This window comes from Mesoplodon mirus (assembly GCF_964341445.2).
Source record: "Mesoplodon mirus genome assembly, chromosome: X".
Classification (NCBI taxonomy): Eukaryota; Metazoa; Chordata; class Mammalia; order Artiodactyla; family Ziphiidae; genus Mesoplodon; species Mesoplodon mirus.
Window position 1 is genome coordinate 82317601 of NC_138981.1, and position 16378 is coordinate 82333978.

Here is a 16378-nt window from a genome sequence, read left to right on the forward strand (position 1 = left end):
ATTGATAGTGGAATTATCTATGAAGTTGATTTGGCTGAATAAATTATCCTTTAAAAAGGTTGAAAATACTAGGTTTTTCTTGGCTACTGTTTGGAGATATTGATCTGTAGACTGAAGGTATGATACTGTTTGCATTGGGTTGTGCATTGGTTTTAATCACCCAGCACCCTTTTTCTTTCCATAAGGACGTATAACTAAGGTTTGGTTTTAATTTCACTGAAAACATTACATTGGCAACATTGGTATTAAAATGAGATGTTTCCCTGGTATTAAAATATGTAAACACCATTTGCAATTATCTTTAAAGTCTCCTCAACCCTTTGAATTAGTTGTTTCGTGTCTTATAATTTTACCAATTTTCTCAATTTCCCCAAGAAACTCTGGACTATCCTTCATTTTATTTGATGTTCCAGTGATTTGGGTTGTAGTATGAGATTACACATGGGAATAGAACACCATTAGAGAGAAATAAAATTCTTTGTACAGAACACATAACCCTCTATACTAGCCTTTAGCACTGTACAAACAGTGATAAAGGGATGACATGACTAATATTGGACTTCGGCACATGAGACCAATTGCCTTTACTGCTTATGGGACTCAAGATAGAACTTCCTAATTTTAGCTTTAAGCCTTTTGAAAGAAAGACATGAATCTGGACAGTCTAATTATAAATGTGCATGTAGTCACTGCTTCCTGTTATGTCTGTATTGCGTATAGTATACTGAACTCATCTGTCCACTAATCTGATTTTAAGTTATATTTACATGAACTGTAATTAAATAATTCAGAGCCTGAATGTCCAACTTACGGATAAAAGATTGAAGTTTTTGGAAACTGTGAAGGATTTTCCTTTACATTTATGTGTGAGGGAGCAGAGCATCATTTCCTCGTAAAATAGGCACATTTATAGAGTTTTCCTCACTTTGTTTTGCCCTGGAGAGCTAGAGAGGGGAGAATCTTGCTTTCTCATGGACTTAGGGTTCAACGAATCCTCTGATACTTTCATTAAATATAAGATTTTCTTTCCTTTGATCATGCCAATCAGTGTAAGTGGGCCCTTTAAAAATAATGACCTCAGAAGTTCTGAAAGCCTGGGGTAGATTTCTGTTTTAAAACCTTGATATATTTTGATATCTTTCTGTCAGAATTATGCATGAACTATAAATAGACCTCTCTCTCTCCACATCCCCCTTCCCCCACCATCATAACTTCTATCTCTATTTCAATGTGAATTGGCCAGCATTAATATAGTAATGAATATACACAAAGTTGAATAATAGCAATAAGTTAAAGAAAGCACATGATGTGATATGAGTGCCAAATATTTAAATTATGAAATCTTTTCCAAAAAATCAATCAGTAGAAGAAGTTTAGTGTCTACTTAGATTCTTCTGCATATTTCATACAATTAAAATAATTTTCAATAAATGAATGGATGAAATGTTATTAAGTGTTAATATTTTTGAAAAGGAGTCTTTAATTTATGCCTAAAATCATACTGTATTTTGGACAAGAAGATTTAAAGAGCATTCAAGATTTTGATTTTTAATACTTTCAGAAATATCTTAATACAAGTTCACTGTGCACGATTTCATTTAATAGTCACAAAGGCCTTCTGGGGTACAGGTACTATTCTCATCCCTATTTTAAAGCTTAGAGGTTTTAAGTAATTGATCAAAAATAACACAGCTAGAATATGACAGAGATGGGATTGGAACCTAAATCTATCTTCTTCTAAAGCTTATGCTCTTAACCATGTCACTCTGTGATCTCACAGAGATATTCCATTGATGAATGGAGGCTTATTTTTCTGACCTTTGAGTAAACTTGGGAAAAGATCTCTAATTTTTAACTTCTTGAGCAATATAGGGGTGTTGGACTGCCTTATAGATAGCCACACCTTTTATACCTAAGGTCAGAAAATACTGTCTCATTTTGGGTCAGTCCTCTTCTTCCCTAGAAAATTTTCCTGGCTTCTTTTTCAGTGTTCAGTTCTAATCTTGGACTCTTGCTCACTCATATGTTAACTGTCCTCACTTATCTTTCTATTGTTTTTGTTTGGGTGGTTCATTTGTTCCACCTGGTCCCTGTCAAGTCATGGTTACAAATATCACCATGTATTTGTAGCATGTGAAGACAACTCTTTAACGTAGGTAACTTGATAACATAAAATCACCAATATGTTAATACCAAGAAATGAGATTATGGAATCACCAATATGTTAATACCAAGAAATGAGATTACGGGCTATAGCCCATCTTAAAAAAAAAAGAAGTATAAGCTACATCTGGCTCTGTTCTTTCCAATAAGCTGCCATACCTAAATTTGATTGGAAGTTTTAGTTGGAGTCACCAGATATCTTTCTTTAACAGTATTTGGTAGATTTCTTATGAAGCTTAGGACTTTGAAAGACAAGAAAAACGTGGGTTGAAAAGTACCTATCACACCTAAATGAATGAAGTAAGCTGTTAAATAATACAAAACATGTAATTCTGTGTCTAGACATAGATATGTAGGTTTAAGCCCAATATAGTTCTGGAACAACCACTAATTCTTCTTCAATGAGTTATTGTTGGAGCCATGAGCCAGATGTTACAGGAAACTATGTACTGGTCCTGTTAGTAATTTCTAATGGTATGATTGAAATAAACATGGGCTTTGGAGTCAGACCTAGGTGTGTGGGTGTAAGTCCTAGAACTGATACTTGTTGAATGATATTTTGCAAGTTACTTAGCCACTTTGCTTCTCAGTTTCTTTATGTGAAAACACTTTTGGGAATGGCTAAAGTCAAAAAGATTGACAATATGAAGTGTTTGAAGGATCTGGAGCAATTGGAGCTGTTACACTTTGCTGAAGGAGTCCCAAATGGTATAGCCACTTTGGAAAGCAGTTTTTAAAAATTTAAACATGCACTTATAATAAGACCCAGTAATTCTACCCCTAGTTATTTTCCGAAGAGAAATGAAAATATATGCTTACACAAATACTTACATGTGAATGTTTATAGCAGCTCTATTCATAATCATCAAAACCTGGAAACAACCCAGATATTCATCAACTGATGAATGGATAAACAAATTGTGTTATATCCATACAATAAAAAGGAATGTACTACTGATACATGCAATAACATAGTTGAATATCATAATATTTATGTTAAATGAAAGGAACCAGACACTGAAAGCTGTATACAGCATGATTCCATTTCTAATGACATTCTGGAAAAAGCAAAACTATAGGGACACAAACCAGGTAAGTGGTTGCCAGGCAACTGGGAGTAAGGAAAAGGGATTGACTACAAAAGGGGAATGAGGGAATATTTTGGTGTGGTGGAAATGTTCCAAATCTTGCTTGTGTTAGAGGTTGCATGACTATATTTTGTCAAAATGATGAATTTTACTGTATGTAAATCATATCCCAATAAAAAGAAAGGGAAAAAAACTTGTGTTCAGAGTGGTTATGGAAATTATAAGAGATCATCTTCCTCGCCCATTTTTTCTGCTGCTTGGTTCTTCATTTCCTCTGTTGCTTCTGTGTCTCATAACTTTGGGGTCCATGATAAATTGCAATTTCTTATTTCAAAGCTGAGATACTACAGAAAATTGATGGCTTTATCTTTTTCTGCAATCTGAGTCAGATTTTAAATGGAGTGATCAACTGTATTTTTATACTTCTAGATATTCCAGTTAGTACTGCATAACTCAGAGCTGGAATTGGCAGACTCTGTAAAATATACCAAATATACTTGCTTTGACTGGATTCCTCATCTCTGTTCTGTGGCAGTGGGAGTGTATATTATGGTTGGGAGGGTATTTAGAGCAATCTTGAATTTTGAACCTGGGGTCCTGCTTGAGAAAGGCTTCCTCCACTTCTCAGCAAACCATTGTTCTATGCCAGGGGTTCTCAAACTTGAGTGAACATCAGAATCACCTGGAGGAGTAATTAAAACACATTTCTGGGCTGCACCCACAGAGTTACTGAGTCAGTAGGCCTGGGGTGGGACCCAAGAATTTTGTATTTCTAACAAATTTCCAAATGCTGTTGATGCCCCTGGTTTGGGGCACACACCTTGAGAACCACCGATTTATACTTACTCTGGTGTTGCAGTATCAAAATTCCTACCTACATACAGTAGCCAACATTTTGTTTATAAACCACTTAATCATTTCATGGCCACTTTTGTATTGGGTAAAACCTAAATATATGTATATTTATATATAGACTCTCTCTATATATATATACATATATATGTATATATATAGAGACAGACAGACAGTAAGCATTTGGCTAGAGGCTACAGAGTATTTGATGCTTAAAGACAGAGAAATGGCAAGACAAAGGAAAAAAGGTATGCCTAGCTGTACCCCTTCCTCTTCACCTCTTGAGTGTCATCCTACTATATCGTAATTATTTTATTCCCCTAGCTACAGGCTCCTTTTGTACTCCCATTCTCTCTACTTCAAAAGCTCTGAGGACTCTTACCAGTCCTCCTCTGTGCATTGCCCTAACATATTCTCAGTTAAGACTTTTCACTGCCTACTTTGTAATAAATAGGCCCAGCCTCCTCACACTTAGGTTTCATGATTGTATCCAATTTTTTTTTTCAGACCGATAATAATTTTCACTGAATGAAACCAACGTACCATCAGCTGCCCAAATTGAAACAGCCTGGGATGTGTGGGTGACTGATTTCAAGTGAACAAATAGAAATCATGGTCTTGTATCAAATACTTCCCTAGACCAAGAAGCAAATAATCCTAATAACTTTAATAGCACTAGGTATAAAAAGAAACGGGTAGAATTTAGAATCTTTAAAGAATTTGTGAGTGTTAAATTTAAGGTAGATTATTTCATCTTTCCAGATGCCAAAGCAGATACTGAGGGCTGTATATATAAATTTGTTCAGAATTTCTGTTATTTTAAGGTTGCTGTAGGGTATTTTCTGCTGTTAGGATATCTGCTGATTTCTCTCTGTGATAGATTAAATACAGTATTTTATGTTTAGAGAGCTGATGTCCTTTTCTCCTTCTCCCACCACCCCACTGATTATCGAGTCTTTAGAGAAAATAGCTCATTGTACTGGTTGATTACATGCCTCAATTGAATAGTAGCTTGCTGCCAATTATCATTACAATGCCATATTGATTTTTTCTCATTTCTGCTGTGGAAATTAAAGCAGAATTTGTTTAAAATGAATTTCCATATATATTGTGGATGTGATTGGTTCCGAATATTTGAGCTATTTTTAAAATGTATTTTCTTCAGTGATCTGTTATTTTTACTGATAGTCTCTTAGAAATTTAGGTATCTTCTTTGTCGATAAGCTTTACCTTAGGTAGATATGAAATGTGATTTAAAAACTGTGGAATTGAACTATAATCATGTTTAAATATGTAGAGTATACATTTTAATTATTGCTTCACAGGCATCCTGCTGTATGTTAACTTACATTTGTAAAGTTCTTGGGCAGTATGATTCTGCTGATTCTCTTAACCACACAAGTCAGTAAATTTAATTAAATTTTAATTAGAAAATATTTAGTGTTGACTATATGTAATCCATTCTGCTAAGCATTATGGGAGGCAGAAAGATGAGTGAGATCATATAACAGTCTTCAGAGAATTTATAATCCAGAAAGGTGGGTAAAGACACTTGTGGTATGAATCATAATGTCAAGTAGTAAGAGATGCACAGGCATTTGAATGCACGGGCATTCAAAGGGAAAATAATGCATTTGGATGGAGGACTTACAGGGAAAAAAAACATTAATGGAGGAATTGACAGTCAAGTTGAGCCTTGATGGGTTGGGAGAGATGGAGTTGGAGTTACCTTCTGGGAAGAAAGAATGAAAAATGAGGTCAAGCAGGGAAATGCAGGGGAGACTCCAGGAAAGAGAATATGTCTGATTTTTATTGGAACATGTGGTCTAAGGCCTGAGGCTAGAAAGGTAGGTTGAGGCTTGATCAGAATCAGGACTTGAAATGTGTTAAATAGTCCAGAGAAAACTTTTGGACAGAAGACTGTGGTAATCTGGCATTTTATAAAATGAATAAAAGAAAAGAATGATGCTGCAGAGACCCTAGTTGGGAGGCTTCTGCCATATTAAAGGAAAGGTAACTAGGGCTAAATTAGAACGGTAGACAATGAAAGGGGGTCATTCTAGAAGTAGAGTAGTAGTAGGGTAGGGTCATGACAATAAGTCAAATCAAGTTCTCCATGATCAGTCTTCAAGTCTTTTGTCACACATGGGACTTCATCTCCTGCCATTCTTGCTTCTAAGCCTGCTTGTTCAGCTGTGACCACACAGGTCTCCTCACAGATCCTGGAACATTCCAAGCACACTAGCTACCACCTCAGCACCCTATTTGCTTTTATTCCCTCTATTAGGAAAGTCCTTATTTCCTTCAAGGCTCTGCTCAAATATCACCTTATCAAATAATCTTTCTCTGACTACACATTAAAAAATAACATCCTGGCTCTCCTTATTCCATTTGCCAAGGTTTATTTCTCTTCATAGTACCAAAACATTGACATTTTATTCTATAGTTATTTATTTATCTTCTGTCTCCCTTTTAGTAGATGGTAAGCTACATGAGGGTAGGGGCTTAGTTTGTTGCCAGTTATATCTCTGTCACCTAGAACATGCCTGGTACTTAGTGGGAACTCAATAAATATTTGTTAAATGAATGAACAGAATAAATGCAAAGGTGAAAGAGGTGGCGGATCAAGAAATTATGCCAGTATTTAAAGTCTGAAGGATGAAAGGGATAGTAGTATTATTATCAGAATATGGAAGAGGGGAAGAGGTGTTGATTTAGGAGAACAGAGACATAGGAGAAGAGAAATTTGGCTTTGTAAATTCAGGCTTAATTATTCGACGCAGGTGAAACAACCAAGGCAGTGCTGTAGAATGGGCAATCTAAAATGTGAAGAGAAGTCTGGGATTGAGGTAAAGATCTCTGAGTCATCCCCACAGAGTCAATACTCAAAGCAATGGGAGTGGAAAAAAGAAGGACAAGCAATATAAAGACAGGATTAACAGATCTGAAAATCAAAATTTAATTTGGGATATTTAATGTTTTAATTATATAAACTTATACTTTTTTTTCTTGTTTATTTAACAGCTGGGTTAACAATTTTGGCCATGAAGGTCTTGGACTCTTGTTGGATGTGCTGGAAAAGCTTCTGGACAAGAAACAGTAAGAATAAACATGAAAAAAAATCACCACGGGGGACATTTTTAAGCACAACATAATATGTTTTTTCTTTTTATTCAGGCAAGAAAATATTGACAAGAAGAATCAGTATAAACTTATTCAGTGCCTCAAAGCATTTATGAACAATAAGGTAAGTAGTATTTATTTCTGCCTCTGTCGCAAAAGGTGAGAACTTGCCCGACAGACACTATGAAACAGGCAAAATAGTGGATGCTTACTCAGTTTTCAAAAGGGTCTTTATAATGCAAATCATCATGAGTTTCATTTAAATATTATTTAAAATATACTTTGCTTCACAAAATATTTATTGGCAGGTTTTTGCAATCATGCAAACCTACAAGTCTTGTTCCCAAATCAGATAATACTCTTTTTTTTGCATGGTAGTAGGAAAATTTAAATGGGATAGGTTGAATACCATTTCCTTACAGAGAGTTTTTATTCTAATGTAAAGGACAATTCAAAGCTATGATTTGATTTTTTTTTTTTTTTTTGCTGAGAACATTATAAGGTTAAGATTTTTCTTTCTTTTTATGTTCAATTAATGTCAGTGAGTTAACATACATAAAAGACATTTCTGGCACATACCAGGTTTTCTTTTTGTACCTGTGTGATACCACTTGCATTATGAGGGGCTCTAGGAATGCCAGACAAGGGTTTTTCTTCTAAAGGTAGCCTTTGCTCAGGTTATGAAGTTAAAGTCATTTTTTCTATAAACTTGTTTTGTTACTATCTTAGACATGATTTGTGCTATATTCCTATAGGTAAAATACCACTGACTAATTCACTAATTGAATAATTCCCTTTAGATGGTGTTTTAATAATCTCAAAATATTTATTAAAAATAACTAATTATAACAATAACCCAAAACTTGCCAGAAGTGAAATATAGCTATTAATAGCCAATGCAGTAAGATTATCTACTTAAGTAATCTGCAATCTTTCTTAAGTGTGTGAGATTATATATAAGTGTGTGTATATTATACACACATATATCAGCATTTTTTGGCATGTGGAACAGATGGATGCTTGCCAATTGACATGAGTCTCCCATACAGAATATACTAATTGTGCTGTTCTTGGAAGTTTCTTCCAGAAAGATTTCCATCAGTACTAGTACAGAATTTCTGAACTTCTGAGCTCTTAGTCTTTTGTGACAAAGTTATGCAGAATCTGATACCTAACAAGAAAGCAGTTAATGAACATTGCTTCTCCACAGCTCAAGATGAATTTCTTTTTTCAATTGAGGGAAACAAAGAAATAAAGGAAAAACAACACAGTACTAGAAATCAGGAAATATAGTCCATGATTTGGACTATACAATGCATGTAATAATAGGATCATACAAAGCAACCCATTGTCCCTTAACTTCCATTGCTGTAATATTGCTCTGATGTTTAGATTGATGGTTTTCCATCATTTCTCATATCTTCATTTTTATTTTGAGTATGTCCCTACACATTACAAACTACTTTTAATAATAAAATGGAAATTTGAAAAATTAAATGATTTCACTCTCAGTCTAACTGATTTTTAAAGTTACTTTAAGTTTGGTAATTGCATGATAACCATCTCTCTCAGTTTTACACATCACTTATTTTCCTTACTATTTATTATTTACCAGCTACCTTTATACTTACGTAGTCCTTCTATTTTTCTTTGCTTCTTTTTAATCTCATCTCTTCCACTTCCTTTTTTTGTCTTGTCTCTGTAAATTTCCTTATTTATTATGACCTCGAGTAAAGTCATATTTAAGATCTTTAGCTATGTTTTTTTTAGCCCTGAATTCTTTTAGAAGATAAATTAGGAACCATGAAAATATTCAAATGTGTGGTGTTTAACTAAAGGATAGCTTGAAATGGCAATTTTGCTCCAATGAAATGTTGTCGGATTTCACTGTTAAACTGTAAAAAGAAGCAAACATATTTCATAAGAAATCTGAGAAATACTTTGTGGGACAAAGATCAAAGAAAATATTACATTCCTCATGTAGTGAAAACCTGAGTTTTGGGCTTTCTTCAACATTTTTTTACCTAGTCATTCTTATGATGCACATTTGCATGCATATATTCAAGCCTAGAAAATAAATGAAAATGGTGTCTGGCTTCTCTGCCTAGTTGACTGTGACACTTAGTAAAACTCAGGCTCCATTTCTTTCTGTTCATAACTTTTGTAATGCAGCACAACTGCTTGAAAGAGGGAGGCTAAGAGAGAGAAGGTACGGGAAAATCCAAACAGAGGTCTACTGCTTCTTTAACTGGCATGTAGTATACAAAAGAGCTTTTCAACGTTTTACCCTTTTTGTTCAACTTAGTTTTCCATACAAACATACTGGAGAATTTAACCATGAGTTCCAGACATCTCCAGGGAGACCCAGTGACATAAGTAGAACTGCTTTAGAAAAACATATCAGTATGTGCTTTACATATTCTTCTTTGTTGAGAAAATATTGATTGTTCCCATATTTCTTCCAAATTTTTACGGAAGTTTTAGGCAGGCTAATGGAGATCATATCTGACCAAAGGACCAAAACTCCAAGATGCAGTCATTTCAAATAGAAAACAAACAACTGCATTTGAAGAACATTCATCTAATTAAGTAGAACCTCACTGTGGAGGTATTGGTTTTTAGAAAACATTGTTTAGTTGCTTTTTAAATTAAAGATGTGTTCGAAAAACATTTTGAATGAAAGTTGATTTTTAAAATTTTTTTTCAGTTTGGATTGCAAAGGATTCTAGGGGATGAAAGAAGCCTTTTACTGTTGGCAAGAGCAGTTGACCCCAAACAACCCAACATGATGACTGAAATAGTAAAAATACTTTCTGCTATTTGTATTGTTGGAGAAGAGAACATGTACGTATTGCTCTATTATTATATTAACTGCATAGAAAATGACACTTGAGAAATTAACAAGTCCTACTTTTGTGCTGTTTCTTTTGATAATTTGCATGAAAATAGTATTAAATTTTAGAAAAAAAATACTGGTATTTTTACCTTATCTATTTGGATATTAGCTTTTTTTCATTCTTTGAAAAATAGGTTTAAAAAATAGAATCCTAATGGGGGGTTCTTCAAAGTTGGATATTCAAAGTGAATGCATAGAATTTTGTCTGGTTGAAGGTAAAGCAATTATTAGAAAAGTGGGAAAAGGTCAGTTAAAGAGTAATTTTGGCTAAGCACACACACAGGCACACACATATACATACCCTACACAACATACACCCTCACACATGCACATCACAAAATTTGACTTCCTTTACTGAATTAACTAGATGCTTTATTTTGTACTATAATTTTATTTTATTTTTTTAACATCTTTATTGGAGTATAATTGCTTTACAATGTTCTGTTAGTTTCTGCTGTATAACAAAGTGAATCAGCCATACATATACATATATCCCCATATCTCCTCCCTCTTGTTTCTCCCTCCCACCCTCCTTATCCCACCCCTCTAGGTGGTCACAAAGCACCGAGCTGATCTCCCTGTGCTATGTGGCTGCTTCCCACTAGCTATCTATTTTACATTTCATAGTATATATTAGTCCATGCCACTCTCTCACTTCGTCCCAGCTTACCCTTCCCCTCCCCGTGTCCTCAAGTCCATTCTCTATGTCTGCATCTTTATTCCTGTCCTGCCCCTAGGTTCTTCAGAACCAATTTTTTTTTTTTTTTAGATTCCATATGTATGTGTTAGCATACAGTATTTGATTTTCTCTTTCTGTCTTACTTCACTCTGTATGACAGACACTAGGTCCATCCACCTCAGTACAAATAACTCATTTTCGTTTCTTTTTATGGCGGAGTAATATTCTCTTGTATATATGTGCCACATCTTCTTTATACATTCATCTGTCAACGGACACTTAGGTTGCTTCCATGTCCTGGCTATTGTAAATAGTGCTGCAATGAACATTGTGGTACATGACTCTTTTTGAATTATGGTTTTCTCAGGGTATATGCCCAGTAGTGGGATTGCTGGTTCATATGGTAGTTCTATTTTTAGTTTTTTAAGGAATCCCCATACTGTTCTCCATAGTGGCTGTATCAATTTACATCCCCACCAACAGTGCAAGAGGATTCCCTTTTCTCCACACCCTCTCCAGCATTTATTGTTTCTAGATTTTTTGATGATGGCCATTCTGACTGGTGTGAGGTGATACCTCATTGTAGTTTTGATTTGCATTTCTCTAATGATTAGTGATGTTGAGCATCCTTTCTGCCTATGGTAAGTGAAAAGATGAAGCAATATTAATGGAATGAAATTAACTGGTTGGAAAGAACAAAAGGCTGTTGGTAACTACTCAGAGTGCACATAAGTGCCAATTTCAGCAAGTTGTTGCTGACTATGCATTAGATCATTTCTTCTTATGGAAATAATATTGAGTTAGAAGCAAAATTACAGATTTGATATCCAGTTGGTAAGAAACCATTGTGATAAAGATTGTAATACCTGCTATGGACATGAACTAAAATATTTCTTCTGAACACTCTGTGTGGCAGTAATCATTTCAGTTTGAATTAGAATGGGGCAGGCAAAGATTTAAGATTCTTCTAATATCTTGACTTCTCATACCTCTTGGAATAAAATGAGATGTTGCTTAGTGCTGGTTCATCCTTTGAAACCAAAAAACAAACACTGAACAAAAATATTATCACACAACATTAAGTCTTATCTCAGTGAGAACAAACTGAGCATGAGATAGCTTATGCAGATAGGCTTCCTTCCGTAGGTTTTATAGAAAAATCAGTTTATACACAAGTAAGAAATATTTTTCTAGTCTGTTAGGTTTTCAGTACTTAATTCATATAATGCACCCTACCCTGGTATATTTTATGAGTTAATTATAATTTCAGATATAGTTTGATAATAGTTGTATACTACATAGAGGTTAATTTGACTCAGAGACTGTACAGAGATAGTTTCCAATATTTTTGTTCAGGTGAATAAGTTTCTTGTGCTCGGTAATTATAGATGCTTCTCTAATTTACTGTGCTTTCTCTTTTAGGTTTTTTTCCTTGTTCCATTTTCAAAGAATCCTGGGTTTTTTTTTAAGTTCTTTAAAAAATATTTACGGGCTTCCCTGGTGGCGCAGTGGTTGAGGGTCTGCCTGCCGATGCAGGGGACATGGGTTCGTGCCCCAGTCCGGGAAGATCCCACATGCCGCGGAGCGGCTGGGCCCATGAGCCATGGCCGATGGGCCTGCGCGTCCGGAGCCTGTGCTCCGCGGCGGGAGGGGCCACAGCAGTGAGAGGCCCGCATACCGCAAAAAAAAAAAAATAATAAAAAATATTTACTCTTTTCAGCACTTTATTATAAAATTGCAGTCCATTTACACTTGAATAAACTTTGAATAATTGTAAATGCCATATCATGTTTAAGTGACATTAATATCTATGTTAACACATGAAATATCAAAACCTGAAACTTAAAATTTTAATGTTTATCAATTAAGTTTTTTTTTTTTTTAATGTCACCCAGAAAAATTATTTTCCTCAAGACTTTCAAATCGAATTTTCATTTTGGTGCCCTAAAGTTATTTAACTCTATCAACATTTGACTTGTAGAAATATGTGGACAAGAACACAAATCTTAAATTGTAGTGGTCTATATGAAAACATCAAGCACCAGAAAGAAAACAGGGAAGACTGTATAAGGGATAACCCATATTCATATAGTATGTATAAGATGTATTTCTCATTTCTATTTTTTTTCTATAGTCTAGATAAACTTTTAGGGGCTATAACTACAGCAGCAGAACGAAATAACAGAGAACGATTTTCACCAATTGTGGAAGGATTAGAAAACCATGAAGCTTTGCAATTACAGGTGAGTTAGTTTCCGGGGTTATATTTAGAGTATTGGTTTTGTATGACACCAACTCCATTTTAGCTAGCATTTAAATAGAAGGGAACATAAAAATGAAATTCTTCCTTTTGCTTGGTCATTCATAGAAGCTAAGGTTTTGTCTGTGAAAATGACAATTTGTTTAAAATTAGGAAAAGTACTTTGAATTATTATAAATATGATGATCATGATTATCATAAATATTTGGGTAGAAATTTAGTAATTATTGTAATAAGCCATGGAAATTAAATCCTTAGCAATAATCAGGGCAGGAGGGCAAATAGTTCAGCCAGTGCCATTATCCTGAGGGTTAATGAAGTCTGTGTGGGCTTGTTGTAGAAATTTAAGAATACTAAACAAATCTCTTTTTTTGTGCCATTCACGCAGCATTCAGAAGTGTCACTGCCCAGAATAGGGAGGATTGAATTGCAACACTTAGGTCATGGTCTGTCTCATAGCCCTGTGTAGACCCAGCCTACATTTCTTCTTTAGAAAATGACAAAATTTGCTATCTTTTCTTAGATGGTTTCAGGAAATGAGCCATTTTGTGAAAGATAACATTGTTCTTTAGTGATGAGAACTCTTATTTATTGACCGTACTTATCATGTGAGATCCTGGACTAAACATTTGAATTTACATATACTATCTAGTTTAATTCTCACAATTCGGCTATGTAGGTACTATTATTATCTCCATTTTGCTTATGAGACAAATAGGCTGAGATTAAATAACTTGTCTAAGGTGCCACAGCTTGTAAGTGGGACAGTCAAATTCGCTGCCAGGTTTGTTAGTCTGTGGTGCCCATCTCTTTCTTTTAGACAGTGTTTAGCATTTAATGTACCATGGGAAACACTTTCTGAAATATTTTTTAAACACTTGTAGTGTCATTCAACAAAGAGAACATGGGTCCACGTTTATTTTATGAAAGTACTTAGTAGTGAGTGTTTAAATAGTAAAATTTCTTATCTGATATAAAAACAAAGAGTTTCTTTTCCCCTTTTTAATTTTATTGCTAAGTGTAGTTACCTGTTTTCACCAGAGTTTCAAACTATAGTAGGTAGATAATTTGGCTTGTCCAAAGAAAATACTGTAGTGTTACAAAACTATAATCCCTTTCCAAATACTTGAAGAAATTTGTTAATTGTTACTTCTACTCCAGCTATGATGAGCATTTCAGATAGACTTTTATGGTGTGCCTTTTATGGCCAGTGTACTACATTTTTTAATGCTTGGGGGATTTCCTTTCAGTGCTTTCCTTTTTTAAATATACTTCTTATTATACAATTTATTTCAATAAAATTTAACATATATACTGAAAGGTTTGGAAACTGTCTTTTTTAAGATGACTTCTTGAAATCTTTATTCTTGTTCCTGTGCTTGGGCTTACCTAACTAAATCTCATTGACTTTCAGCTGTATGTAGGAGTTTGTACTTGTCTTGCAAAGTTTGCTTAGGAGGAATTAAGTGTTTTATCTATATTCAAAGTTTTCATTCCTCACTCAGATCACTCACTCACTCAAAATCACACAGCTGTTGAGAGGTAGAGCTATGATTTGAAGCCAGGTCTACATGATGCCAACATTTGTATACTGTATTGTCTGACCTTTAAATGACACCCCTGCAATAGAATAGTTCAGCCCACACAATGAGGTGGGAATGACATTTTCTAGCCTTCACAAAGCTGGACTGAATGGAATGATAAAAGTGTCAAGTTTTTAACAAGTAACATGGAAGAATCATAGACGTCTTGCTAGGTATTCAAGAAATTGTTGAATACTGATTATAAATGCAAACATATGCAAATCACAATTTGAAATTTCCTATTTTTATGAGGTACGAAAGTTAGTGATTTGTTATATACAAAGCCTGGTACTCTCAGAAGAATTGTGAAGTGGGTCTGTTTATTTGGATTATTTCACATGGAGGAAAAAATATCTAAAAGTTCAAAACTATATTCAGAATACAGAATGAAAAACAAAAGTTTAAAATCTGTTGTTTAAAGAATGAAATGAGTGCTGTATTTTAACAGAATTACTTTTCTATTTCTGTAGTATCCTGAGACTTCTCAAAAGGTTATTACAGACTCAGAAAGTAATTCTGTTAAAATACAGGACTAATTATATTTTTAAATAATAACTACATACCTCCCACCCCCACCCCCCTGCTTTTTGGATTCCAAAAGAGGTTATTAAGTTCTCACAGAGGTTTTCTAGCTCATATGTAAAGTGAAATTTTGTACCTGTGATAGGAGTTTTATTATCTTCAGTAGTTCAAGAAATAGACAATAAATCATATATCTTCATATGTTCTCTGTTCATTGACTTTCCTTCAGCTGAGTAGCCTTCTCAAGTCTCCCCCATACTACAGTGCCTTCTTTTGATCCTACTTATCCTTCGAAGTAGCTTCTCATCTTATTTTTTTCATTTTATAGTCTAAGTCTCTAAAAGAATCATTCACACTTGTTTTCTCTGTTTCCTAAATTACCTTTCACAACTCAACTTTTTCACAGTTCTTCAAAAGGTTGAATCTTTGAATTTCAAAGTCCAGTGGCTTCTTTCCAATCCTGATTGCTTGGCTCTATTGGTCACTCCCTCCTTGAAAATTTTCCTGCCTTTGGCTTTCTAGGCACCGTCCTCTCCTTGCTCGCTGACTACCTCTAACTGTTCTTTCTCTATCTTCTTCGTGTGTTTCTTCTTATTTCTTGGCTATTTTATTCTTTATGTTCTTTTCTTGGTCCTATTCTGTCATCATTTTTGTTTATACATACATATGGATACACATATACACACGTATATAAGCTCATATACATATACATTTATATGTATTGATACACACATATGTGAATGCTCTCAATTACTTCTCTAGCTTTAACGTCCAACTATGTTCTAGTGACTCCCCAGGTTTTAAGTCTGGCTCATATCGGTATTCAATCCTACCTGTCCAAATAACTAACTGCATGTTTTAGAAGCATCATAAAAATTCAAAATTAAATATAGCATTTATAAGCCATGTGCCAATGTTCTAAATACTTTAATATGTTATGTCTTTTTTTTTTTTTTTTTTTTTGTGGTATGCGGGGCTCTCACTGTTGTGGCCTCTCCCGTTGCGGAGCACAGGCTCCGGATGCACAAGCTTAGCAGCCATGGCTCATGGGCCCCGCCGCTCCACGGCATATGGGATCTTCCCGGACCAGGGCACGAACCCGTGTCCCCTACATTGGCAGGCGGACTCTCAACCACTGTGCCACCAGGGAAGCCCAATATGTTACCTCATTTTAAAACTCACAGCAATTCTCTGCTAGAGATAGTAGTAGTA

General features: G+C 34.7%; 1 protein-coding gene across 4 annotated transcripts in view; it reads left to right on the forward strand.

The window, feature by feature from the left end:
* DIAPH2 (diaphanous related formin 2) overlaps positions 1 to 16378 on the forward strand; it is an 886034-nt gene that overhangs the window by 230458 nt on the left and 639198 nt on the right. For all 4 annotated transcript variants that reach the window (XM_082609568.1, XM_082609566.1, XM_082609565.1 and 1 more), the window contains 4 exons: positions 7128 to 7202; positions 7281 to 7350; positions 9934 to 10070; positions 12936 to 13044. In XM_082609568.1, the coding sequence (XP_082465694.1) occupies positions 7128 to 7202; positions 7281 to 7350; positions 9934 to 10070; positions 12936 to 13044 (391 nt within the window). The remainder of the gene's footprint in view (positions 1 to 7127; positions 7203 to 7280; positions 7351 to 9933; positions 10071 to 12935; positions 13045 to 16378) is intronic.